Source organism: Betta splendens, chromosome 24, assembly GCF_900634795.4.
Source record: "Betta splendens chromosome 24, fBetSpl5.4, whole genome shotgun sequence".
Taxonomy (NCBI): domain Eukaryota; kingdom Metazoa; phylum Chordata; class Actinopteri; order Anabantiformes; family Osphronemidae; genus Betta; species Betta splendens.
Window position 1 is genome coordinate 1,279,291 of NC_040901.2, and position 26,610 is coordinate 1,305,900.

The window sequence follows — 26,610 nt, forward strand, 5'->3', positions numbered from 1 at the left end:
TGTCATCACAGACTTTCTGGCTGTGGACTCACAGAGACTCACTGTGAAGTTGTGGCCTCAGCTCTGAAGTCCAACCCGTCACATCTGACACATCTGGACCTGAGTAACAACGACCTGCAGGACTCAGTGGAGGTTCTGTGTGCTGGAGTGAAGAGTCCTCACTGTCGACTGAAGACTCTGAGGTCAGTGTTTTTCCTGGTTCATGTTTTTCAGCTCGTCACTTCAAACGTCTCCACTTAAAACTGAAAAATAGACTCATATGTGTCAGAAACCTGCATGAATGGAATCTATAAAGTCTATGAAGCTCATGAACAGAAGTTTGTGACGTCTTTTTCTTTAAATGTGACACAGCAGCAGAGACTCAGAGCAAATCATGTCTCCACATGTTTGAAGGATCTTTAGTGGCGTCTGCTTCGTCTCCATCAACAGGCGACACTTCAACCTGTGTGTGATGCTTCCTGTCAGACAATGATGTCACTTTGTAGAGACACAAGCAGGAAACAGGAGCATGAATATGAGGCTGCAGACATGTTGCTACAGAAGGTTCTAGGTTCCATGTAGAACCAGAGGAGAGAACATCCATCTGACTGGGATCAGTTCTAAAGATGATTCACTTCATCAATAATGGTCAGTTTGGAGTTTGATCCAAACATTAGTCTGAACATTTTCCATCAGACGACACAGAATAGTTCAGATTTAGACAGAAGACGATGAATGAAAGGAACCAGATGAAGTCTTTGATCCAACAAATCTGGTTTTCTACTAGTTTCAGCAGCAGCTTGTGAATCAGTGCTGACAACACAAGCAACAACAAGTCACTCATTTTACACTAAACATCAGTGATCAGGACAAATCTGAGACACAGAACTAAATAGTTATGTGAAGCTCATTAATGCTCATCAATCACCACAGACAGTGAATGATGTTTGATTGGAGGAGGAGCAGAGAAGATGAAATGAATTCTAGCAGCATCACAGAACCACCTGCAGCAGGAAGCACAGCTGTTCCAGAGGAGTGGAGAAGGTCAAAGATCACTGACAGCTTGGATCCTATGGAGACACTTTGGTCCACACTAAAGCATGTGTGGAGTCAGTGTCTCTGTCCTCTGCTGGTGACGAAGCCTGAAGTTCACTGGTGTTTATCAGAGTTTAGACAGGAACATTTTTAGTCAGGATCATGTTGTTGGTTCTGTCTCCATCAATACGACATGGATCAAACCAATGAATCACAATAAAGATACAAAGATGTTGTTAATAAAATCATGACAACACCATGAGACACTGAATGGTTTCATTTCCATTTTAACTCACATCTTCATGTTTCAGACTGAGTGTGTGTGACCTGTCAGAGAGAAGCTGTGAAGCTCTGTCCTCAGTACTCAGCTCTCAGTCCTCTAGTCTGAGAGAACTGGACCTGAGTAACAACAACCTGCAGGATTCAGGAGTGAAGCTACTGTGTGCTGGACTGAAGAGTCCTCACTGTCTAAAGATCATCTGAGAAATATGCACAACACTCACACTCTCATTGTCTGTAAAGTCCTTTAATGAGCTCAAACTACAGAACCAAGTTATTAAACAGGCAGGAAGTCTAAACTGTGGAGGATCAAATAACTCTTCACATTTCTGTGTAAACTTCTTAATCACATATATTAAATGAGATGTGAAGTGATTTCAACTCCTCCATCTTTGTTTTACTGGTTGTTCACCAGCTGTGTCAGTGTGTGACAGATGATCAGATCACATTTCAAGTAGGGACCTATTAAACAGTTCTTAGTGTTTCTCTCCACTGTAGATGATCAAATGTGCCTCTAATCCAAACTGTAGTATGTAAGTGCAATGACATGTATAGCCAGCTGTCATCGCTCCACCGCTGGTTGTCTAGGTGGTGTCCTGCAAACGATGTGGGCTTTGTGGCTAATTGGAGCACTTTTTGGGGAAAACCTGGGCTGATTAGAAGAGACGGCGTCCATCCCACGTTGAACGGAGCCTCTCTGCTTTCTAGTAACATGGCCATGTTGCTTAGTCTCCCCACTCCGTGACAACTCAGAGTGGAGCCCAGGACGCAGAGTCGCAGTCTCTCACGCCTCTCTGCACGTTCTCTACAGCCGCGACCCACTCTTAGTCTTAGTTATCGCATAGAGACTGTGTCTGATCCCCGACCACCTAAACTATACAAGTCACAAACAAATCAAAGAGGAGTGACTTACCAGAATTTAATAAAAATCAAAACAGTTCCTCTTACAGAACAAAGTAACAGTAAGTTAATAAAATGTGTTTTATTAAATTATTAAATTATTCTGTTCTGTCTCACTGAAACCTGGCTGCAGCAGGATGAATATGTTACTTTAAATGAGTCGACTCCAAAGAGTCACATTAACCATCATGTTCCAAGAAGTACAGATAGAGGCGGAGGAGTAGCAGCAATTTATAACTCAGATTTATTAATTACTCCTAAATCTAAAATAGTAGTTATAATTATAGTAGTTATAACTCATTTGAGAGCCTCACTCTGAGCCTTTCTCACCCAGACTCTAAAACTCAGAAGCCAGTTGTGTTTTGTATTGTTTACCGTCCTCCTGCTCCATATTCGGAGTTCTTAACTGAATTCTCTGAATTCTTATCTGACTTAGTTCTTAGCACAGATAAAGTCATTGTAGTGGGAGACTTTAACATTCATGTAGATGTTGACAGTAACTGTCTCAGCACTGCTTTTGACTCCTTAATAGAGACTGTTGGTTTTACTCAGCAGGTAAATGAACCCACTCATTGTTTTAACCATACCCTCGATCTTGTCCTGACATATGGGGTTGAAATTGATAATTTAATAATTCTTTCCCAAATGCCTCCGTTATCTGACCATTTCTTATTATGAATTTAGCATAGTTGACCTTACAGCTGTTGTGTATTTCTATTCTCTTCAACCACGACAGAGATTTCACAAGAACTCAACTTTGAAGTTTAAATTAATAGCATACAAATTTATTATACATGACAAATTAAAACAATCATATAATGATTACAAAAGAGTAATAAGAAGAGAGGCAGAGACCGAATTTACCTGCTTGTTCCTCTGCAGAGAGAACTGAGAGGTCGGAAAAGGTCCGCTGTGTGCTACCAGCGGACCCTCTGCGCAGCGCTCTGAAAACCCCAGCCTGTGAAGGCCTGCTTTTAACCACCACCTAAATTCTTTCCACATGTCCAAATAAGGACGTGTAGATGTTTTTCTCGGCTACTTGGAAAGTCCTGGCGCCGGGCCGTGTTATCTGTCCAGCTCCAGCTGCATTTGGCCCACCATCAACCTCCCAGTTCCTTTCCCAGGTCGGCGTGACGGTTTGAATATTTCCTTAGGAACAGCTCGGATAAACATTGTTAACAACAACAGATTCTGCGAACACGGATTCTGCGAACCCAGTTTACGCAAACTCTTTCACCCCACCCCACACGAACCCATCTACTCTCTGTACTTCTCTCATAAGCAATGATCAATTTTACTGCTAAAAGTAAATGTAAATGTCTGTTTCCTGGAGTCTATCCCAGATGCTCCCCAGACAACGACCCTGCGAAACTGCAAGGGTTGAGGAACAGTCACTGCATCTTAACCTGACCCGAACAGATTGTTCACTACCTATATAATAATATATGATATGATACATAAATATACTACACAGCAGCTAGAAAAAATTGTTACTATAGTAGATGCTTATGTGACAACGCTGTTGCCAGATTCAAGCAGATGATTCAATCATCTTTTGCCTCATTATCTTGTAGCTGCACAGAGGAGAACAGTCACCTTAATCCTTATGAACAGGTTGACTGTCTTGTAGATGATGCTGCAGCTTCTCTACGTACAGTACAATGTTAGACACAGTGGCTCCTCTGAAGAAAAAGGCAGTAAATCAGAGGAGGTTAGCATCATGGTATAACTCACATCTGCAGCCTAAAGCAAAGGACTAGACAACTAGAACGGCAGTGGCGTTCCAACAAAACTGCAAACTGGAAGGACAATCTAATAATATATAAAAAAGCACCTTGTGCTGCTAGAAAAACATATTATTCCTCCCTAATTGAGGAAAACAAAAACAACCCCAGGTTTCTTTTCAGCACTGTAGCCAGGCTGACAAAGAGTCATAGCTGTGTTGAGTCTACTATCCCCTTAAATCTCAGCAGCAATGAATTTATGAACTACTTTACAAATAAAATTATCACCATTAGAGAAGACATTCAGCAGCAACTTCCTCCAAATGACAGAAAGCACTGTCTAGATCCATCAACTTTAAATTTACCAAATCCTCTGTCTTACCTAGACAGCTTCTTCCCCATAACTCATATGGAGTTAACCTCAATAATCAACTCTTCCAAGTCGTCAACTTGTCTTTTAGACCCAATCCCAACCAGATTACTCAAAGAAGTTCTACCTTTTAATCAGATCGTCCATAATAAATCAAATCAACCGATCTTTACATTTAGGCTATGTACCACAGGCTTTTAAGGTAGCTGTGGTCCGACCTTTATTGAAAAAAACTTACTCTGAACCCTGGAAAACTTGTCCGGATCCTGGGCTGGCTCTGCCAGCCATTATGGTTTTACCCTGGACAACACCCTCTCCCTGACCATGCCCACTACCTCTCTTTCCCTCTGGCAATCAGCCCAACTTGCCACACCTGTGCTTCCCCTCTGCCTCACTTGAGAGATTCCTGCAGCCCAGCGCTCGGTGCTGGATCATTATCACCTCATTACCCCATGCTGGTAATGTCAGGTTGGTTACTGCTTTGAACTGTTGATGGGCTCGGTTGCCGGTCGGTCATGCGTTGCTTGGCATTTAAGAAGTGCAAAGGCATCCAACTGGTGTTTCACGTTTTGCAGTAGCCTTCGTTGTTCATGCCATGCTTGCATCCGACCTCAAGCCTGTTCCTGACCATCGTTTCCTGAGTTCTGCCTGATCCTTGTCTGTAATCGTAGCCCTGTTTGTCTGGTAACGATCTCGCTTGTTTTCGACCTGATTCTGTCTTGCACCCAGTCTGTACCGTAGCAGAGTCTGCCTGTGAACAAACCCTGCTTGTTTTTTGACTTTTTTCCTGCCTGCACCCAGTCTGTATTGTCACCGAGCCTTACCGTGTATGACCCTGCCTGAACTGACCTTGCCTGAGTAAGAATAAAGACAGTTTTATTTTACCCAACCCTGTCTGGAGCTGTGCATGTGGGTCCGCCACCTTAAACGCACTTGACAATGTGCATGTTATATATATATATATATATATATATATATAAACTGATTTGTTACTTTTAGGCTGGACTACTGTAACTCCTTACTCATAAAATGTCCTAACAGCTCCCTAAAAAGCCTACAGCTTATTCAAAATCTAAGTCAAAATTTCTTAGGACTTAGAAATTTCAAAATTTCTAAGTCCTTAGAAAGAGAGATCACATTTCTCCTACATTAGCTTCTCTGCACTGGCTGCCTGTAAAATGTAGGATAAAATTTAATTCTCCTACTCGCCTACAAAGCACTTAATGATTAAGCTCCTTATCTTAAAGACCTTATAGTTCCTTATGCTTCAAGCAGAACACTTCGTTCTCAGAGCGCTGGGCTACTTGTGGTTCCTAGAGTATTTAAATGTAGAACGGAAGGCAGAGCTTTTAGCTACCAAACTCCTCGCCTCTGGAACCCGCTACTTCTTCAGGTTTGAGAAGCTGACACACTCTCGACCTTTGTGGATTGTTAGTCACAGGACCCATCTCTTATTTAGGTTGCAATAGACAGACTGCTGGGGGAATTTATACAGTAAGCTCCTATGTTTCCTTCTACCTCTTCTGTCCAACATCCTCCCATCATTGTTCTATGTTCAAATAACTAATGTTCTAAACTAAACCTATGTTCAACTGTCTCTTTCTCTCCAGTAGTTGTGCTTCTCTCCCGCTCTCTCTCTCTCTCTCTCCCCCACTCTGTCCTCACCCACAGGTATCATTGGACTCAGAGCCTTGTGTCTGTGATGGGCAGCTGCGAATCCAACCATCCTGCCTGTGCTCTGTTGTTGCTGTGCTTTTCTCTCTCTATTCCCTCACCCCAACTGGTCGAGGCAGATGGTCCCCCACATCCAGCCTGGTTCTGCTGGAGGGTTCTTCTTCGTTAGAGAGGGAGTTTTTCCCTCTCCACTGTTGCTATCAAATTGAAGGGCTTGCTGTATGTGGGATCTGTTGGGTTTAGTTGGGAGGTTTTAAACCTTACTTTGTAAAGTGCCTTGAAATAACTTTGTTGTGATTTGGCGCTATATAAATAAATAAATTGAAAAGAAAATCAAAATCCAGCTGGGGAGATCGGGACATACAGCAGAGGTTTAATGCAAAGATTACACAATCCTCAAGTTGCTTCTGCCTTGTGAGTTGATCTCTGTCATGGACAATAAAAATGTAGAGATAACACAAAGAAACACACACACCGGCACAGAGCTAAAAAGCAACACAGGCCAAGAAAGTTTTGAGCAGTAAAGCAGCTGAGTGTGATGAGGTCATAAAGATGGGAGTCGATAGCGCAGGGAGAGGGGAAGTGTGAGGAGAAGCAGCATCCAAGGCGGATTAGAGATAAGAGAGTCCACACGCTTGCTGTATGTGGGATCTGTTGGGTTTAGTTGTGTAAGGTCTTAACCCTTACTTTGTAAAGTGCCTTGAGATAACTTTGTTGTGATTTTGCGATTTGTAAATGAAATTGAATTGAAAAAGTGTGCTTTAACATTGTGTGTGTTCAGGCTGTCAGGCTGTCTGCTCTCAGAGGAAGCTTGTGTCTCTCTGGCCTCAGCTCTGAGCTCCAACCCCTCCCATCTGAGAGAGCTGGACCTGAGCTACAATCATCCAGGAGACTCAGGAGTGGAGCTGCTGTCTGCTGGAGTCAAGGATCCACACTGGAGACTGGACACTCTCAGGTATGGACACAACTACACACAGTGTCTGATGGAGGAGCAAGTAGGGATGTGGAGCTTTATGAACTTAGAACCCAACCTTGGAGTGTGTGATAATCAACACATTCAGACTTTGCTTCCTGTGGTGTCACATTAGTTTGGTTGTGACAGAGTGAGACTGAAAGCAGGTGTCTGACACCAAAAGTGATGAAGTTAAAGCTTTTCTCCACGTCACCTCCTGCTCCATAGATTCCAAAATAAGGATCCAACTCTTTAGTGTTACAAGCAGGGGTCAAACTGGACCTGAACAGTATTCTGCTGGAAGGGAGGACACAAATGCACGACCCACAGACAGGACTAACAATAAATGATTTAATACATAAAACATACAGAGGACAATACCAACTTAGGACGCTGCGTATACAGGATAGGCCAGAAATAAACAATGCAAACTAACACATAACTCACAGGTTAACTGAAGATTACTGCAGAGCAGGAAACTAAATGACCATCCTAAAAACACAAAACATGCAAACAACAGTACGTAACACAATCAGTAAACAAACACACAAACCTGGATGGCGCACGAGAGCATGATGACACGGTAACATGTAACACGTATAGACAACAAGGGATAGGGATAACGAACCAACAAAGACTGTACCCAAACCAGAAACTTAAATACTTACTAAAACAGGTGACTCTTATTAACCTAATAACAGGACGTGACACGACAGGAAATGAACCAGACAAGAGGGTCTTAATGCCACGTGAGCCAGAGTGCCCTCTGGCGGCCCGGAAGCTGACTCGCAACACTTAGTTGTTGTTGAGTGTCCATCCCTACATACAAGCCTCCATCTGAACACAATGCTACAACAATGTGTGTGTGAGAGCCATGTAAAGTCCATGTCTGCATGTCTCTGACCCCCTCCTCCTTTCAGGGTGGAGCCTGGTGGAGTCCGATGGTTGAGACCAGGTCTGAGCAAGTGTAAGTGTGTTTTTACTGAGATCAGCAACATTCAACTATCTTCAAACTGTCATGAGTCGTCATCAAACTGATGATAGATCAATAACTGCAGCTGGATTGTGTCTTGTTCTCTCCATCAGATTTCTGTCATCTCACCATCGACACAAACACACTGAACAGAGAACTACGACTGTCCGACAACAACAGGAAGGTGACACATGTGGAGGAGTATCAGTCATATCCTGATCATCCAGACAGATTTGACGACTGTCCTCAGCTGCTGTGTAGTAATGGTCTGACTGGTCGCTGTTACTGGGAGGTTGAGTGGAGAGGAAGAGTTCATATATCAGTGAGTTACAGAGGAATCAGAAGGAAAGGAGACAGTAGACACTGTTGGTTTGGATCCAATGATCAGTCCTGGAGTCTGTTCTGCTCTAGTAATGGTTACTCTGTCAGACACAATAACATATTAACACCCATCTCCTCCTCTGTGTCTCACAGAGTATCAGTGTATGTGGACTGTCCTGCTGGTTCTCTGTCCTTCTACAGAGTCTCCTCTGACAAACTGATCCACCTTCACACCTTCAACACCACATTCACTAAACCTCTTTATCCTGGGTTTAGGTTCTGGTCTCCTGGTTCTTCAGTGTCTCTATGTGATGTGTCGTAGTGAGAGTTTGATCATGTGAGAAACGTTGTCACTGTTGAACATAGTTCAGTCTGTTCATCTCTTTCTCGTTTTCAGATTCATGTATTAAACCAGTTTCTTTCTGAACCAGTTCTAAATGATTCCTTGTGAACTTCTTCCTCTTCCGTCCTTTAAGGATGGAAGCGTTGATTATTCCAGGATCAAATGTTGATGACTTGTTGTGAAGTTGTTTCCCAGTGAATATCAGGAGGTTTGTTCCTGTCAGAGAAATGTGTCCCATTATCTTTCATTTTTCTGTTATTAAAAAATGTCTCTCATCAGCTCCTTCGTTTACAGTTGATAAATAGTTGTGTTGCTCACATTTCTTCATCTTTATTGACTGTTAACACACTTATCATTGATCAAACCTCCAGCCAGTAGCTGAAGTTGATTCCAGATTGTGTGCTATAATATAATATAATATAATATACATGTATGTAACCTTTAACTGTCTGTTTTAGTCAATTAAATTTTAGTTTTATTCAAAATTCTAGTTAGTTTTACTCCTCAGTTTCATAAGGCCTCATTTCCACCTCTCTGGAAACGCAGGGGGGACACGGCCCCCCCTGGAGTCCCTTCAGGACTGTTGAGTGATCCAGGAACCAGCAGTGCCCAGGATTCGATCATGAGGTCTGCACGCCTTGCGACTTACGCTCATCGTCTTACCCACTACACCACTGAGGAACCCTTCACACTTGGAGATGCTTCTGGCGTGCTTTTAAGCCTACACTTTGAGAGCCGCATCCAAAAGTTTCTAGAATCATGCAAGATTTGAACCCTCAACCTAACTTCACAAGAACAACCTCTTAACCTCTGTGCCACTGCTCTGTTCAGGTTGTGACATGTTCAATGTTGTATTTATAGTTTATTTGGACAAAAAGAACTTGAAAGCATCTACAGGTATGGAGGACTTGAACCAACAACCTGTCTTTACAGCAGCAGCATCTTATCTCTCAGAATAATGTGGTTAAGGTTGTATTTACCGTTTACTTCACAACAAGATCTTAAAAACATCTAGCATTATTTTGGGATTCAGGCCTTAAATAATAAACCTTGTCTCTATTCTTTTTGAATTGATGTCTGTTACTCTACTAATGAGTCATGACAGTCAGTTTTAAGTTGCAGTCGCATTTGTCAAATAATACTATTACATGAGTGTGGTGGAAATTTTCCATAAAGAAGCAGATGAGAGAGTTGTCCTTTTGTGCGATTTATTGAAATAATCAAGAAAATAAAAATAATGGGGAAAGCAAATAAAAAGCATGGATGTTGATCGTGCACATCAACAAACCAAAAACCAGCTGGGGAGATCAGTGCACACACCACGAAGGTGTGATGCAAAGAGCCCACGATCCTCAAGTTGCTTCTGCCTTTTAGCTTCTCTGTCCGACTAGGGTGGAATGTCTTTCTAACCCAATCAAATTACATGCACCATCTCCTCCCTGTCGCAGTGTGTGTGAAGATATTTACATTCTCACACCTGCATTGCTGACGTCCAACTATCTGTGAGAAAGGAGCACCAAGTCTCAACAGACAGAGACACAACTCCCCGGCCTTGGGTTTGGGAGCTAGAGTTGAGAGTCTATCAGGCAGAGACAACCATTGAACAATGTAGGTCAAATGTCAAATGCATACAGTAAGACAAAACATAAGATATTAATTGCAGAACAATAAGGAAGAGACAATTTTTCCCATAACAATGAGTGGTGTGCTTGTGTGCACTTTTATACCAGACGGTAATGTGTAATTCAGTATGAGCAGAGCAGCTTTAAATGCTGAGTGCGATGTCGCGTCTGCCACTGTTCGCACCCAAATCAACAGCAGCACCTTGACCCGCTAGTTAACCTGTCTTTCCCTCCTCTACAGCACTGGTTGAGAAAAGCTGTCGGAGCGATGGCCAGACACGCTGACAGCAGCTGAAACAAGCAGGAGGGAAGCAAACGTCAGTTAACAGACGAACCGCAGACGACACAGCGGACAGTATCCTTAAAGGTGCAGTACCGCCACCTATCGGTCACATAGTGAAACTCATCTTATCGTACAAATTTATTCCGCTCACTTGAATGAAATATGAACGAAAGCTTCAGTAATGAACCTGGAGCCTCAGACACAAAGTAAGAGACAGTTTCTACTGTTAACTGACCTAATGGAGGATGAAGGCAAAATGATGTGTAAACCACATCTTTAAATCTCCCTGCCATTGCACTATAAAACAATACATTCTGTGATGTCAGCATTTCATCTTGAAGGAAAGAAGTGATATTTGACATTTTCATTGTATTCTACCAGATCCAGCCTCTTTCCCATTGAAGGCTGGTGTGTGTGTGTGTGTGTGTGTGTGTGTGTGTGTGTGTGTGTGTGTGTGTGTGTGTGTGGTCATATTTTGTTTGAAGACTTAGGGATGCTGTGTCTTTTAAGAAGTGCTTGAGTAAATAAATGGTCCCCTGACTTTGTTGTACACAATAACACAACACCAAAACAACTGTTAGCTTTATATAACTGTGTAGCATCCACATATGCTGGGACAGAGATAACGTTAACTCTGAACTCCCTGAGCAACATTTCCGTCCTCTGGTGGAAGCAACACGTGTCCTCGCGCGTTTCATTATGTTCTTTTGTGTTGCTCATGAATGTTAAAAAAAGATGTCATATTCCTCTGTAAGTGCTGTACGCCATGCATACATACTTATGTACTCCAGTAAGGTACGTAGACCGTATGATTGTGTTAGTAATACAGGAGTATGGGGTGCCGAATGTAAAAGGTGCACCTATAACTAGTTTTGTCACATTTAACTAAATGACACGTTTTCTCACATTTAGTTAAATGTGGAAAAGTCTAAATATAAATGTTAAACGTTAAATCTAAATTTATATTTTAAATCTAAATGTTAAATGTTAAACCTAAATGTTAAATGATCGCCGGGTGTAAAACTGAATATTTAAGTAGCCTCCACCCCCCTACGATCCCAGATCAGTGACGCGGACTCAAACACCTCAAACAGTACGCATAGCTCCGCCCACATCTGACTCTGGATCGGTGCACGAAAATACTGGAGAGAAGCCTGAAGTCGAAGCCATCATGTCCGCCAGCTCCGACTCCCTCCCGTTAGCGGAGATTGAAGGGGCTGTAACGGCAGGTGTGCAGTCTGAGGCTCTGCTTCAAACTGCCGTTCTGTCGTAAACACCATTAATGGGGAGTTAAGTAGGTTTAAATAGAATATTTCTGTGGCGCCGGTGGAGAATTAGTTAGCTAACTATACTAGCTAGCAGAAGTTACGTCCAGGCTAAAAACAAAAGTTTCCAGATCAGATGTGGGCGGGGTTTGCACGTACTATTTGAGGTGTTTGAGTTCGTGAGACCAGCGCTGTTTGAGGGTAGGGGTGGAGTCTACTTGCACATTCATGAATATTCAGTTTTACACTCGGCGATTATTTAACATTTACATTTAACACTTAACATTTACATTTAACATTCACATTTACATACATTTAGACTTTTGCACAGTGAACTAAATGTGAGAAAACATGTTGTGTCATTTAGTTGAATGTGAAAAAACTAGTTATAGGTGCTCCTCTTACATTCAGCACCCCATACAGGAGCTCAACACCACAATAGTTTGATCGCTAATGTCCAGATTCATTCTTGACAGATCTCCTAATTGTTATTGGAAAGTGTTCTTACAGTGTGTTATTAGGTAGTAGAACAATTTATCATGTGAATGATAAATATCATGTGTGAGAATAGTTTAATTGTATTGGCATTTTCAGAATTACTTATGAAACCTTGATACTCACATGCATTTGATTTTGTTGTTTAATCATTCTTAACCTTCATATTGATTTGAATGATAGAATAATTGCACTGTGTTTGTTATGTTATGGTATGCTAAGTCACACACGTCATTGATTAGGTGGTGATGCAGGTGTTACATCATGTAGGTGTTTTCTATCAGGTCCCATCAGAGACAAAGATATGATGGACCTGGACCTGGACCCAGCTGTGTGTCCTTCAAGAGCGACCGGTCGAAGGATGCTGATAATAATTTCAATGACCAACCTGTATCACAGTCACAGAGAGTTGTTTTCATTTTAAATCATTCTGAACAATCTGATGTGAACTTTCTCTGATGATAAACATTTGTTTCTTGTTCTGGTTGATTTGTGTTTGAAGTGTTGATGTGAAGGAGACGCTTTCTTCACTCTGATCATTGATCAAATCTCCATCCAGCAGTAGCTAAAGCTCTGATCCTGTAGAGGGTCTCAGGGGCTGCTCCTCTTTTAATGAAGTGCTGACATCAAAGGAAGTAGCTGATCATCTTTGATCAAATCTGTTTATTGACGTCTCTACATGAAGGTTTTGGTCAAATGTCTTGAAGCTTCTTCACTTGCAGCAATAAATTTAAGTTACTACTGGAGACTTCGTTTGTGATGTTCACTTCATCACTTCATGGACCTTTACCTTGTGTGTGTCTCTGTGTGGACTCATTCTTCATGGTTCCTCCACAGAGTGGACCAGCAGAGCTCAGAGGTTTCCATTGCTCAGTCTGTCCAGCAGCACCAAACACACCTGGACTCATGGTCTGTACATGTACAACTACTACTGTTCATCTGTTGTGTTCAATCATCTCCATGCTGCACTTTTTAGATCAGTGGATTGTCAGTGTATCCAACATGGATCTGATGTTTGGCTCCATGGTTTTAGTTGGATCAGATCATTCATTTAGTTTCTGTTCCAGCTGCTAGAGGAAAACATTGTCACGTTTCTGAAGAAGGAGCTGAAGAAGATCCAGAAGGTTCTGAGTCCAGATTACCCAGAATGCTTAGAGGGTCAGAGGGGGGATGAAGAGGAGTTGGATTGTGAGGATGAAGAGCAGAGGAGGAGAAGCAGGGACGCGTTTCTGAAGATCACAGTGAACCTCCTGAGGAGGATGAAGCAGGAGGAGCTGGCTGACTGTCTGCAGAGCAGTAAGAGGATTTATCTACATGATCAGAGAAGCAGTCACATATTTACTGATTTGTTGAGTTAAAATTCTCATTCTTCTATCTTCATGAATCGTAACCATTTTCTTGTTCATTTGGGATCTTCTGCTGCACTTTGTCAGGATCAACTTAAATCTCGCCTGAAGCAGAAGTTCCAGTGTGTGTTTGAAGGCATCGCTAAAGCAGGAAAGCCAACCCTTCTGAACCAGATCTACACAGAGCTCTACATCACAGAGGGAGGGACTGGAGAGGTCAATGATGAACATGAGGTCAGACAGATTGAAACAGCCTCCAGGAAACCAGACAGAGCAGAAACAAGCATCAGACCAGAAGACGTCTTTAAAGGCTCAGCTGGAAGAGATGGAGCCATCAGAACAGTGATGACAAAGGGAGTGGCTGGCATTGGGAAAACAGTCCTAACACAGAAGTTCACCTTGGACTGGGCTGAAAACAAAGCCAACCACGACATACACTTCACATTTCCATTCACATTTAGAGAGCTGAATGTGCTGAAAGAGCAAAGGTTCAGCTTGGTGGAACTTATTCATCACTTCTTCAGTGAAACCAAAGCAGCAGGAATCTTCATTTTTAAACACTTTAAGGTTGTTTTCATCTTGGACGGTCTGGACAAGTGTCAACTTTCTCTGGACTTCAACAAGACTAAAACCCTGACTGATGTCACCGAGTCCACCTCAGTGGATGTGCTGCTGACAAACCTGATCAGGTGGAACCTGCTTCCCTCTGCTCGCCTCTGGATCACCACACGACATGCAGCAGCCAATCAGATCCCTCCTGGGTGTGTTGACATGGTGACAGAGGTCAGAGGGTTCACTGACCCACAGAAGGACGAGTACTTCAGGAAGAGATTCAGAGATGAGCAGCAGGCCACAACAATCATCTCCCACATCAAGACGTCACGAAGCCTCCACATCATGTGCCACATCCCAGTCTTCTGCTGGATCACTGCTACGGTTCTGGAGGATCTGCTGGAAACCAGAGAGGGAGGAGAGCTGCCCAAGACCCTGACGGAGATGTACATCCACTTCCTGGTGGTTCAGACCAAACTGAAGAACATCAAGTATGATGGAGGAGCTGAGACAGATCCACTCTGGAGTCCAGAGAGCAGGAAGATGATTAAGTCTCTGGGAAAACTGGCTTTTGAGCAGCTGCAGAAAGGAAACCTGATCTTCTATGAGTCAGACCTGACAGAGTGTGGCATCGATGTCAGAGCAGCCTCAGTTTACTCAGGGGTGTTCACACAGGTGTTTAAAGAGGAAAAAGGGCTGTATCAGGACAAGGTGTTCTGCTTCGTCCATCTGAGTGTTCAGGAGTTTCTGGCTGCTCTTCATGTCCATCTGACCTTCATCAAGTCTGGAGTCAGTCTTTTGTCAGAACAACAATCATCACCACAGTTATCTGTGATTAAACATATGATGATGAAACCTTTTATGATGAAACATGAATATACACCGTTCTACCACGTTGCTGTGGACAAGGCTTTAGAGAGTCCAAATGGACACCTGGACCTGGTCCTCCGCTTCCTCCTGGGATTTTCTCTTGAGAAAAACCAGTCATTCTTACAAGGTTTGATGACACGAATGAGAAGTAATTTACAAACCAATCAGAAAACAGTTCAATATATCAAGAAGAAAATCAGAATTTCCTTCTGCAGAGAAAAGCATCAACCTCTTCCACTGTCTGAATGAACTGAATGATTGTTCTCTAGTAGAGGAGATCCAACACTATCTGAAATCAGGAAGTCTCTCCACAGATAAACTGTCTCCTGCCCAGTGGTCAGCTCTGGTTTTCATCTTATTGTCTTCAGCAAATGATCTTGAAGTATTTGAGCTGAATAAATTCTCTGCTTCAGAGGAGGCTCTTCTGAGGTTGCTGCCTGTGGTCAAAGCTTCCAACACAGCTCTGTAAGTATTTTGTAAAGCTTCTAAATGTTGAATGTACCATTTTTTTAATCAGTACTGTTTTGAATGAGAGACATGACTGTAACCAAATGTGGTTACAGTTCTCTGCTCGACTGATTTTTTTATTGTTGTTCATGTTTCATTTTAATTACAATTGATGTCCATTACTGTCTCACCAGACTGAGTAGCTGTAACCTGTCAGAGAGAAGCTGTGAAGCTCTGTCCTCAGTTCTCAGCTCTCAGTCCTCTAGTCTGAGAGAACTGGACCTGAGTAACAACAACCTGCAGGACTCAGGAGTGAAGCTACTGTGCGCTGGACTGAAGAGTCCTCACTGTCGACTGTGTCACGACGCTCTAGGTAGCGGACCCACACGCACAGCGGAGACAAGGTTCAATGAACAACAGGGTTTATTCGAGCTCGTGGTCAGGCAGGCAAGGGTCGGTACACAGGTAGATCATCGGTAGCAGCACAGACGAGGATAAGGCAAGCGGATGTCAAAAACAGGCAATGGTCAGACTCACACAGGCAGACGGGATTATCACAGGCTGGGCTGGAGACGTGGTCAGGAACAAAACAGGATCAAAAATTACGGCAAGGTAAAGGTAAGAATGCTGGAAAGTTGAACGGGTGAATGAACAAACAATCTGGCAAGGTGCAGGGCTGAGGGGTGGTGCTTAAATACTGAGTGAAGATGATGGCTGGATAGTTAGCAGGTGAGTAATTAGTAACAGGGCACAGGTGCGTCAAACAAAACCGGAGGTGAAGCTGGAACTGAAAACATGGGCACTGAACAGGAAGTGGTACAAAATAAAACCGGAAATGATTGAGTGCAGTGGCTAAATGACCTGGACTGTGACAGACTGGAGACTCTCAGGTCAGGATTTTTCAGTGTGTTCTTTCATTTGACAATCTTTTGTACTTCATATTTAATGGGTTAAACCAGTCATGTTTCTCATTTCATTGATTTTTTTCTAGGTTTGTCAATATCTGTCTATTTTGCCATCAGGAGTGGTTGTAGTGTGTGACATTATGATGGCGTGTACAGTACCTGTAACCCAAGTCTTTGATTGATTTGACAACAGACGACACTTGAACCTGTGTGTGATGCTTCCTGTCAGACAATGATGTCACTTTATAGAGACACAAGCAGGAAACAGGAGCATGAATATGAGGCTGAGGGGAGAACATTCATCTGACTGGGATCAGTTCTAAAGATGATTCACTTCATCAATAATGGGCAGTTTGGAGTTTGATCCAAACATTAGTCTGAACATTTTCAGACGACACAGAATAGTTGAGATTTAGAGAGAAGACGATAAATGAAAGGAACTAGATGAAGTCTTTGTTCCAACACATCTGGTTTTCTACTGGTTCCAGCAGCAGCTTGTGAATCAGTGCTGACATCAACAGGTGTTTGAATGTTGTGCTGACATGTGGATGATGTGTAGAAGCTGAGATCATGACGACACAACAACACAAGCACAAAGTCACTCTGCTCATTTTAGACTAAACATCAGTGACAAATTTGACTAATTATTAATGCTTTGATCCACATGTTTGATTCTTTATTCAGATTGAGTGGCTGCAGTTTGTCAGAGATCAGCTGTGATTCTCTGGTCTCAGCTCTGAAGTCCAACCTGTCACATCTGACACAACTGGACCTGAGTAACAACAACCTGCAGAATTCATCAGTGAAGCATCTTAGTGGTTTTGTGGAGAGTCGTCACTGTCGACTGGAGACTCTGAGGTCAGACTCCATGTTTTAGTTCTGTGTGAGCTTAAAAGTTAAATGTGTTGATGTTATTGACAGTTGTCTTCAGATGATCGTTGAGTTGAACATGTTCTCAGAGAGAGTGAGTGTGAGACACATGACAGAGCAGAAGGAGAAACCTCTGATCAGCAGAACCAAACTGTTGCTGCACCAACTTTCTCTTTAAATCACTACATGGTCTGAGAAGATGAAGCCACATCCAGGTGAATGACAGCATCTGTGCTGTGAGATCCACTAACCACACATTTAACATGTGGTGAGAAAGTTCCTCCTCTGTCTCTGTCCAGTGTCTGAACACAGACACAGAGAAACTGGAGGTTGAAGCTTCGACCATTAAGACCATACAAGACCTTGAAGTTTGTTTATTAGAGTTTAGACAGGAACATTTCAGTCAGGATCATGTTGTTGGTTCTGTCTCCATTGAATCACAATCAAAACACAAGATGTTGTGGAGAAAGTCATGACCACACTATGAGACACTGAATGGTTTCATTTCCATTTTAACCCACATCTTCATCTTTCAGACTGAGTGTGTGTGACCTGTCAGAGAGAAGCTGTGAAGCTCTGTCCTCAGTTCTCAGCTCTCAGTCCTCTAGTCTGAAAAAACTGGACCTGAGTAACAACAACCTGCAGGATTTAGGAGTGAAGCGACTGTCTGCTGGACTGAAGCGTCCTCACTGTCGACTGGAGACTCTCAGGTCAGGATTCATGTTCTGTAAAGTCATTTAATGAGCTCAAACTACAGAACCAAGTTATTAAACAGGCAGGAAGTCTAAACTCAGTCACCTTTCTGACCACCTGATCTGATCACACACTTATCACACCCTCATCAGCCGACTGTCAGCAGCCCTCCTCCTTGGTCTGTCTGGGGAAGGTGTTAAAAATGTTAATGAGGCCACCCCCATTTTAGCACCAAAGACGCAATTCCAGGGTAAAACCAAAAGGTGGAGCTTTAGTATCTGACCCGTAGAGTTAGGGTCAAACAGCAAGTATAGGCACAGTTCTGAGAACAGGACATAGATCTGATAACGTCAGTTCTACACTGTTTGCTAGGGCAGACAGACAAACAGACAGACAGACAATAGTCTGTGTAAACAGTGAACTAAAAAGTTGAGAAAACTGGAACAGTTGACTTCATTTCAGAATTAAATGTTGTACTAACTTTTTTTTAATCATAGATAAGCATCGGCAGCTCACGCTGCCACAGCTGCCAAACTACCTTCTGGAGGTTTATCAGTTACTGGCTGTATTAGGTTGAGTTGGACTTCACAAATGAAATTATTAAATTCTCATTCTATATATTATTCTTATTCACTTGAATGTAGTGTGTGTCAGTCTGCCTGCTTCAGGAGCTGTTTTAAATTAAAAAAAGAACATTTCAATGTTCTAATCAAGCTTAGATAAACATAACAATAGAGACCCTCTTTTCAGACAGAACGACCATCCACAGCACCAGTTAGACTGGTTTCACACCACCCCCTTCTCCCCAAAGCACCAGAGTCCTGCAGTGCTGTTACCTGATGTAACCAGATACATTTGTGAACTACTTCATCCATCCATCACTTATAAGAGCCTAGTGGTTAAAGCACACAACTTCTCACCCACAGTTTTTATTTAAACTGTTTTTGTTAGTTGGTGGATTAAAATAAGAAACTTTTATATCCTAGAGCCATAGACTTAACACTTTCTTTTTAACAAGTTTTATTCACAGATTTTATAAACGTCCAGTTCATTTGACCATTTTCTAAACCAAGTTGTCTGAAAGTTGGGTCACTACATTCTTTTAGAGCAGAAATGTTTCTCAAGGAGCTTCTACATTATATGTCCTTCATGGGGGACATGGTCTTCACACCTTCTCACAGTCCTTTGTTCAACTGATGAGCCAGTTCTTTACAGGTGTGAAGTGAAGCCTATTGTAAATAGAGGATAGTGCCTAACTTTACTCAGACTGAAGGTTCCTGCACTTTTGGTAATGTTTCCGCTTTAAGAAAAGTCTGTAAGTTAACTTGAAAATTATTGAGCAGTCACAATCAGCCGATTGCGGTGACATTTGGCAGTAAAAGGTGACTGAAATGACACAGAACTGAAAGAATATCAGCTGGCATAACTCATAACACATATGTATGCATATTTACACCAGGAGTCTCTAGCTGGGAGCTTCTGTGCCTTAACCACTAGGCTGTTGGTCCTCTGAGGGAGACCTACTGTATAGACAGTAACTAAATTCCTTCATACAGCATTATGTTAACAGAGCCTTGATTTGAGTGGAACCTTTAAAGTTATGGATCCATGAAGAATTTTCTTTTTAAGCAGTTTACAAATGTATCTGGTTTTCATGGCTCAGGTGAAGTTGTGTGGAAGTTGAGTCATGTCAACGCTTTCAGTCTGGTGTCCTTCTTGGGGGAGGGTTCATCACACCTACTCACTTTTGTGTCTTTTGTTCATGTAACGAGCCAGTTCTTTGCAAGTGTGAAGTGAAGCCAAACTGGAGGATAATATGGAACTTCCCTCAGACTGAGGCAGCTTTTGGTCTTTGTCAGTTGTAAAAAAAATGCCAGTAAATTTAGAGCTAAACATTACAATACAGTAATACATACAATACAGTATAATTAAAACAAATAAAATATCCATGTGGATGTTGACTGAATGTTTGATTAAAAAGCGTTGTATTCATAACACCTGTAATTTTCTACTTGCTTGGACATTAATAACTTTAAGTTCAGTTATAAACTACTTTACATTTAAGACGCTCATTTCTGTTCTCTCTCTCTCTCTCTCTCTCTCTCTCTCTCTCTCTCTCTCTCTCTCTCTCTCTCTCTCAAATATATGCTTTATATATATATATATAGTAGACAAACCTCAGGCGCTTCCAATCTGCCTGTGGGCCTGGATGCCTGGATTACACATCACTGCTCCACCTGGTGCATGAATGTGCAATTGCAGGTCATTTTTTGAAAAAGGTTTAGGGGGCGTTAACAAGGCAGCCACGCATTAAGTACATCAAAGTGGGGGGTCATGACTGGTGTAGGGGGGCTTGGTGGAATGGTACCTAAGTCATGCTAATGTCATGACAGCAGCGAGGCAACGGAAATTTGCCGCTCCATCTGTAAGTGTGCTTTAACATTGTGTGTTCAGGCTGTCAGGCTGTCTGCTCTCAGAGGAAGCTTGTGTCTCTCTGGCCTCAGCTCTGAGCTCCAACCCCTCCCATCTGAGAGAGCTGGACCTGAGCTACAATCATCCAGGAGACTCAGGAGTGGAGCTGCTGTCTGCTGGAGTCAAGGATCCACACTGGAGACTGGACACTCTCAGGTATGGACACGACTACACACAGTGTCTGATGGAGGAGCAAGTAGGGATGTGGAGCTTTATGAACTTAGAACCCAACCTTGGAGTGTGTGATAATAAACACATTCAGAATTTGCTTCCTGTGGTGTCACATTAGTCTGTCCATCCCTACATACAAGCCTCCATCTGAACACAATCCTACAACAATGTGTGTGTGAGATCCATGTAATGTCCATGTCTGCATGTCTCTGACCCCCTCCTCCTTTCAGGGTGGAGCCTGGTGGAGTCCGATGGTTGAGACCAGGTCTGAGCAAGTGTGAGTGTGTTTTTACTGAGATCAGCAACATTCAACTATCTTCAAACTGTCATGAGTCATCATCAAACTGATGATAGATCAATAACTGCAGCTGGATTGTGTCTTGTTCTCTCCATCAGATTTCTGTAAACTCACCATCGACACAAACCCAGTGAACAGGAAACTACAACTGTCTGACAACAACAGGAAGATGACACATGTGGAGGAGGATCAGTCATATCCTGATCATCCAGACAGATTTGACCAGTGTCCTCAGCTGCTGTGTAGTAATGGTCTGACTGGTCGCTGTTACTGGGAGGTTGAGTGGAGAGGATACGTTGAAATATCAGTGAGTTACAGAGGAATCAGAAGGAAAGAATTGAGTATAGACTTTTTGTTTGGATGCAGCGTTGACTTTTTGTTTGGATACAATGATCAGTCCTCGAGTCTGTTCTGCTCTGATCATGATTACTGTGTCAGACATAATAACATAGTAACACCCATCTCCTCCTCTGTGTCTGACAGAGTATCAGTGTATGTGGACTGTCCTGCTGGTTCTCTGTCCTTCTACAGAGTCTCCTCTGACAAACTGATCCACCTTCACACCTTCAACACCACATTCACTAAACCTCTTTATCCTGGGTTTAGGTTCTTGTATCCTGGTTCCTCAGTGTCTCTGTGTGATGTGTCGTAGTGAGAGTTTGATCCTGTCAGAGAAACGTTGTCAGATAGATGTATTAAAACAAACTATGGAGCAACTTGTGGATTGTGTGATCTTTGCATTACACCTCTTTTTCCCATTATCTTTCATTTTCCTCTGTTATTGAAATAAACTGCAAAAATGTCTCTCATCAGCTCCTTTATTACAGTTGATAAATAGTTGTGTTGCTCCCATTTATTGATTTTTCCACGAATCGTTTCATTTGAAGTATTATTCACTGTTCTTCTGACAAACACTGATCAAGTTGTTTGAGATTGTGTGGTATAATATAATAAACATGTATGTAACCTTTAACTGTCAATTAATTTTTTTGCTTTTGTTCAAAATTCTAGTTGGTTTTACTTCTCGGTTTCATAAGGCCTCCTTTCCACCTCTCTGGAAACGCAGGGAGGACACGGCCCCCCCTGGAGTCCCTTCAGGACTGTTGAGTGATCCAGGAACCAGCAGTGCCCAGGATTCAACCATGAGGTCTGCACGCCTTGCGACTTACGCTCATCGTCTTACCCAGTGCACCACTGAGGAACCCTTCACACTTGGAGATGCTTCTGGCGTGCTTTAACACTAGTCACCCCAAGGACGAGTCAGGATACCTTTTTTTGAGGGCGTCCCACAGCCGGGTCCAGAGACCCGCACACTTCAGCCATCATCCTGTTAACGGCTTCTATGGCTCCGTAAATGGGGCAGTTCCCCCCACGGCGAGGGGGAGTTCACGCTGAGCCACTTCAACAAAACCTGTGTTTTCTGTCACAGGCTGTGCTGTGGTCTTCCAAACTGCCTCTCATGGAGACATGAATTTGCACAGTACCAACATTTCTTACTGTACTATACAATCTTACTGTTGTATCAGAAAGGCACAGTTGCCTGCTTTGGCCAGAGGCGGTGCAACGAGGAAGGTAAAATGTGCATTTTTCCTACAACTTACCTTTTATTGTCATTTGCAAAAATGTGAAGATGTGATTTTACCAATAAATCCCCCAAAAGAAAATAAAAATCACCTTTCATTTATATTTACAAACATATAAAAAATGTTGTTTTTGCATTTTTATGAGTTACCAGAGGGGCCCATAGCACTAAGTGTGTCCTGCACACTTGAGAGAAGCAGCATCCCCTCTGCGCCGAGCACATTCATTTACATGCATTGAATACAAGCAAGCGTTCAGCAACCTCCTTTCTGTCTCTTGGTGCTATGGTGGGCTTGAACCTGGTTAGCCTGGTAGCTCAGTTGGTAGCCACTTGAGTATTGACTTTATCTTTAAATTTATTGTATGTTTCACTTTTGAAAAACATGACATAAAAGCAAAAAAGAAGTCCCTGGTTTATCAGATTGACAAGCAGCACAATATCAATTGTCGTGTTTTTCCCACACCTGGCCAAGGAGGGGGATGGAACTACAAACCTTTGCTTTCTGAGACCGTCAGTCCACCAACTGAGTTGAATTTTACAGATAAAGTGAGGACTCAAGTGTGGCCCATTCCCCCACATACTGTAGCCACTTCTAGAAAAGTGGCTATGTGTTCCACATGTGTTCCGGCCGTGTCTCCATGTAAATGAATGTGAAACTTACCTTTTATTGTAATTTACAAAGATGTGTGCACAATATTTTTTATTTGCATTTTATCAATAAATCTCCCAAAAGAAAAAAAACTTGTGTTGATGAGCTAACATGGAAAAGTGCAAGACAGCAGTCAGATTTTCTAGGTGTCTTCTGACACCTTCCTCATTGCACCACCTCTGGCCGAAGCAGGCAACTGCGCCTTTCTGATACAACAGTAAGATTGTATAGTACAGTAAGAAATGTTGGTACTGTGCGAATTCATGTCTCCATGAGAGGTAGTTTGGATGACCACAGCACAGCCTGTGACAGAAAACACAGGTTTTGTTGAAATGGCTCAGCGTGAACTCCCCCTCGCCGTGGGGGGAACTGCCCCATTTACGGAACAATAGAAGCCGTTCATGGCTCATTTAGGATGTTAGCTAAAGTGATTCGGGTCTCTGGACCAATCCTTGGATAGTCCTTAGCGGGAGAAAAAATGCTGGGACTGGGAAAGCCTACACTTTTAGAGCCGCATCCAAAAGTTTCTAGAATCATGCAAGATTTGAACCCTCAACCTAACTTCACAAGAACAACCTCTTAACCTCTGAGCCACTGCTCTGTTCAGGATGTTCAATGAAATGTATAGTTTATTTGGACAAAAAGGACTTGAAAGCATCTACAGGTATGAAGGACTTGAACCAACAACCTGTCTTTACAGCAGCAGCATCTTATCTCTCGGAATAATATGGTTAAGGTTGTATTTACCGTTTACTTCACAACAAGACCTTAAAAACATCTAGCATTATTTGGGGATTCAGGCCTTAAATAATAAACCTTGTCTCTATTCTTTTTGATCTGATGTCTGTTACTCTACTAATGAGTCATGACAGTCAGTTTTAAGTTGCAGTCGAATATATATATATATCAAATAATACTATTACATGAGTGGTGTGCTTGCGTGTACTTTTATACCAGACGGTAATGTGTAATTCAGTATGAGCAGAGCAGCTTTAAATGCTGAGTGCGATGTCGCGTCTGCCACTGTTTGCACCCAAATCAACAGCAGCACCTCGACCCGCTAGTTAACCTGTCTTTCCCTCCTCTACAGCACTGGTTGAGAAAAGCTGTCGGAGCGATGGCCAGACACGCTGACAGCAGCTGAAACAAGCAGGAGGGAAGCAAACGTCAGTTAACAGACGAACCGCAGATGAGACAGCGGACAGTATCCTTAAAGGTGCAGTACCGCCACCTACCGGTCATATAGTGAAACTCATCTTATAGTACAACTTTAATCCGCTCACTTGAATGAAATATGAACGAAACAAAGCCATACCAAATATTCATGTACACAGAAAACATTCATATATTAATTACAAAACAGTCCTACTTAACTAAGGCTAAGTTACAGTCAGGCGACTCTATGTGACAACAACACATTAATTTGCTTAGCGCAAACATATACATTTCTATACCACAACATAGTGCAGTGTCTTATACAAATGTACCACTAAATACATGCCCCAGATGGATAGCAGAACTTTATCTATTACAAGACAACAGCCCGCCTGTCAACAAAAAACATAGAAAACGTTAGAATCCACGACAGTATGGTGTCCGGCTAAGGACAATCTGCGCTCACAGCCTTATTACAGCAGCGTAACGGCGCCATCTAGCCGCCGTTACAGATCACTGCTCTATAGTAACATGAAATTCGATGGTGGCATGTAAGACAGAGGGAGAAAAAGAAAAGAACAGTGAGTAACTCAGTGTATCAAGGAGGTTGACCAGCATCTGAATTTATAACTAAGAGATGGTTCGGATGGTTCAGTGTGCATATTTCTGGAAGTGACGTATTTTGGCTGACATATTTGCTCTGAAGAGACTACATAAATGAAAGGGAATTTATTTTATGAATCAATTACTATAAATAAATCTGTTTATTTACCTTAACAACACAAATTTGTTCAGAACTGTTTTAGAGAAGTTAATTTATTGCACCACTGACTAGTATTAAAGCTTTATCAGTCCCTAACGCTTCTCTAGTCAATCATCCATATTATCATCATTACATGGGTTCTGTGACACTTCAGACAGATAGCTGCACGTTGTTACAGTACATAATAAACAAAGGGCAGCAAGTTTTACCTCAAACAGACTGTCTATGGCATCCACTAAACGAAGACATTTGACGATGGCATTGGCTTTATTCGACTTTGGGACGATGGAGTCTAAAGCCTAAAGCTCCCAGTGAATCCCTGTAGCCACTGGGGCTTAAAAGGAGCAGAGGTCCTGGTATTAGGAGAAGTTTGCATAATTTGTACCACAGGTACAGGTGTATTTATATTGCATTCACACCACTGATGATTCTGAGCATGTGGTGGTGTCAGAGTGTGGAACTGCCACTAGAAGGAGCCATTTATCTAAATATCAGAGTAAGCTGAGCATTGCATGTAGTCAAATGAGTTGTCTCTAACTAAATCTGATCTAAATTATGTTTTAATTTATATTTTTTTAAATGCTTAAAGATCTGTTTTTTCTGTCCCTTTTGTTTTGCATACCTTTCAATTTTTTATTGTCATGTGTGTATGAATTTGTGCTGCTCATGCTCAAAGACTTTTAAATAACAACAGGACAGAGTTACTGAGGAAAGAAGTGTTTATTAATAATAGCTGTGGTAGCAATAACTGTAACAATAGTTATGATAATCATATATAATAAACCATATTTGTTGAAGCAGATTGAGAGCATACAGAAACAATAACCAGGTAAAAATCTAAAAATACCTAGAACAAAACAAAAAAAACAAACAAAAAAACTATTTGATTAACTGAAGCTGCAATTAGACATCAGGATCTCTTTGTTTGTGTAATGTACAGTAATACAATGTTCCACTACTGATCAGGAAGAAGAAGGGAGGATACATAATAAATAAAGCAACACTGGAGCCACAACCTGACGAATGAGACAAAAAAAAGCCCACAAATACAAATAGAATGGAAGAATTCAGTTTTTCTTTCAGCTTTTACTCAATAATCAGCATTTAGACGTTTTTGCTTTGGGGATCTGCATAGGACAGGGAGGCTGCTGAGGTTTGGGGAATGACATGGGTTTTAAAGGTAACAGTATACTTAATTGCAAGCGTCAGAACATCCGAATGGACCAAGTTTTGGGAAGCTCAGATGAGCTGAAAACAACTGGAAGCAGGAAAGACTGGCTCTTCCATCATCACAACAATGCTCCACATCCAGCTGTTGCAGCCTGTAGCTTCCCACATGTTCACGCCTTGTTTGAAGGCAGAACGTCTCGCCCACTTGTTCCCGTTTCCACACAGGCTGATAGTGCAGCTTATACACATATATATGTATATATCAATTGTAAATATTTAAATGTTTTTTAACATTTATGCTTGATGTTAGTTGCTTTTCATTTTTTATTTGTTGTCCATAAAGTCTCGCTTGGGTTTCGACCGCCGTGTTTATGCAACCAGTCCGTTCTGTATCCGTTAGTTCATCCCACCGCAGGGAGTTCTTCTGCCGAGCGATGGGGTGGAGAGAGTTT

The 26,610-nt window shown here is 42.2% G+C and overlaps 1 protein-coding gene across 15 annotated transcripts in view; it reads left to right on the top strand.

The window, feature by feature from the left end:
- Window positions 1-26,610, top strand: part of LOC114850103 (NACHT, LRR and PYD domains-containing protein 12-like) — a 73,693-nt gene that overhangs the window by 24,729 nt on the left and 22,354 nt on the right. For 10 of the 15 annotated variants that reach the window (XR_008693798.1, XR_008693797.1, XM_055506211.1 and 7 more), the window contains 2 exons: window positions 12-182; window positions 17,020-17,193. Coding sequence is in view for 13 of the 15 variants with exons in the window: in XM_055506211.1 (XP_055362186.1) it covers window positions 12-182; window positions 17,020-17,193 (345 nt within the window). In the remaining 2 variants the exon portion in view is untranslated. Of the gene's footprint in view, window positions 1-11; window positions 183-6,742; window positions 6,917-7,833; window positions 7,881-7,999; window positions 9,613-17,019; window positions 17,194-17,741; window positions 17,916-20,066; window positions 20,527-20,771; window positions 20,819-26,610 lie in introns of those variants that run through there. The other 5 variants (XM_055506203.1, XM_055506214.1, XM_055506210.1 and 2 more) reach the window with 5 other exon arrangements.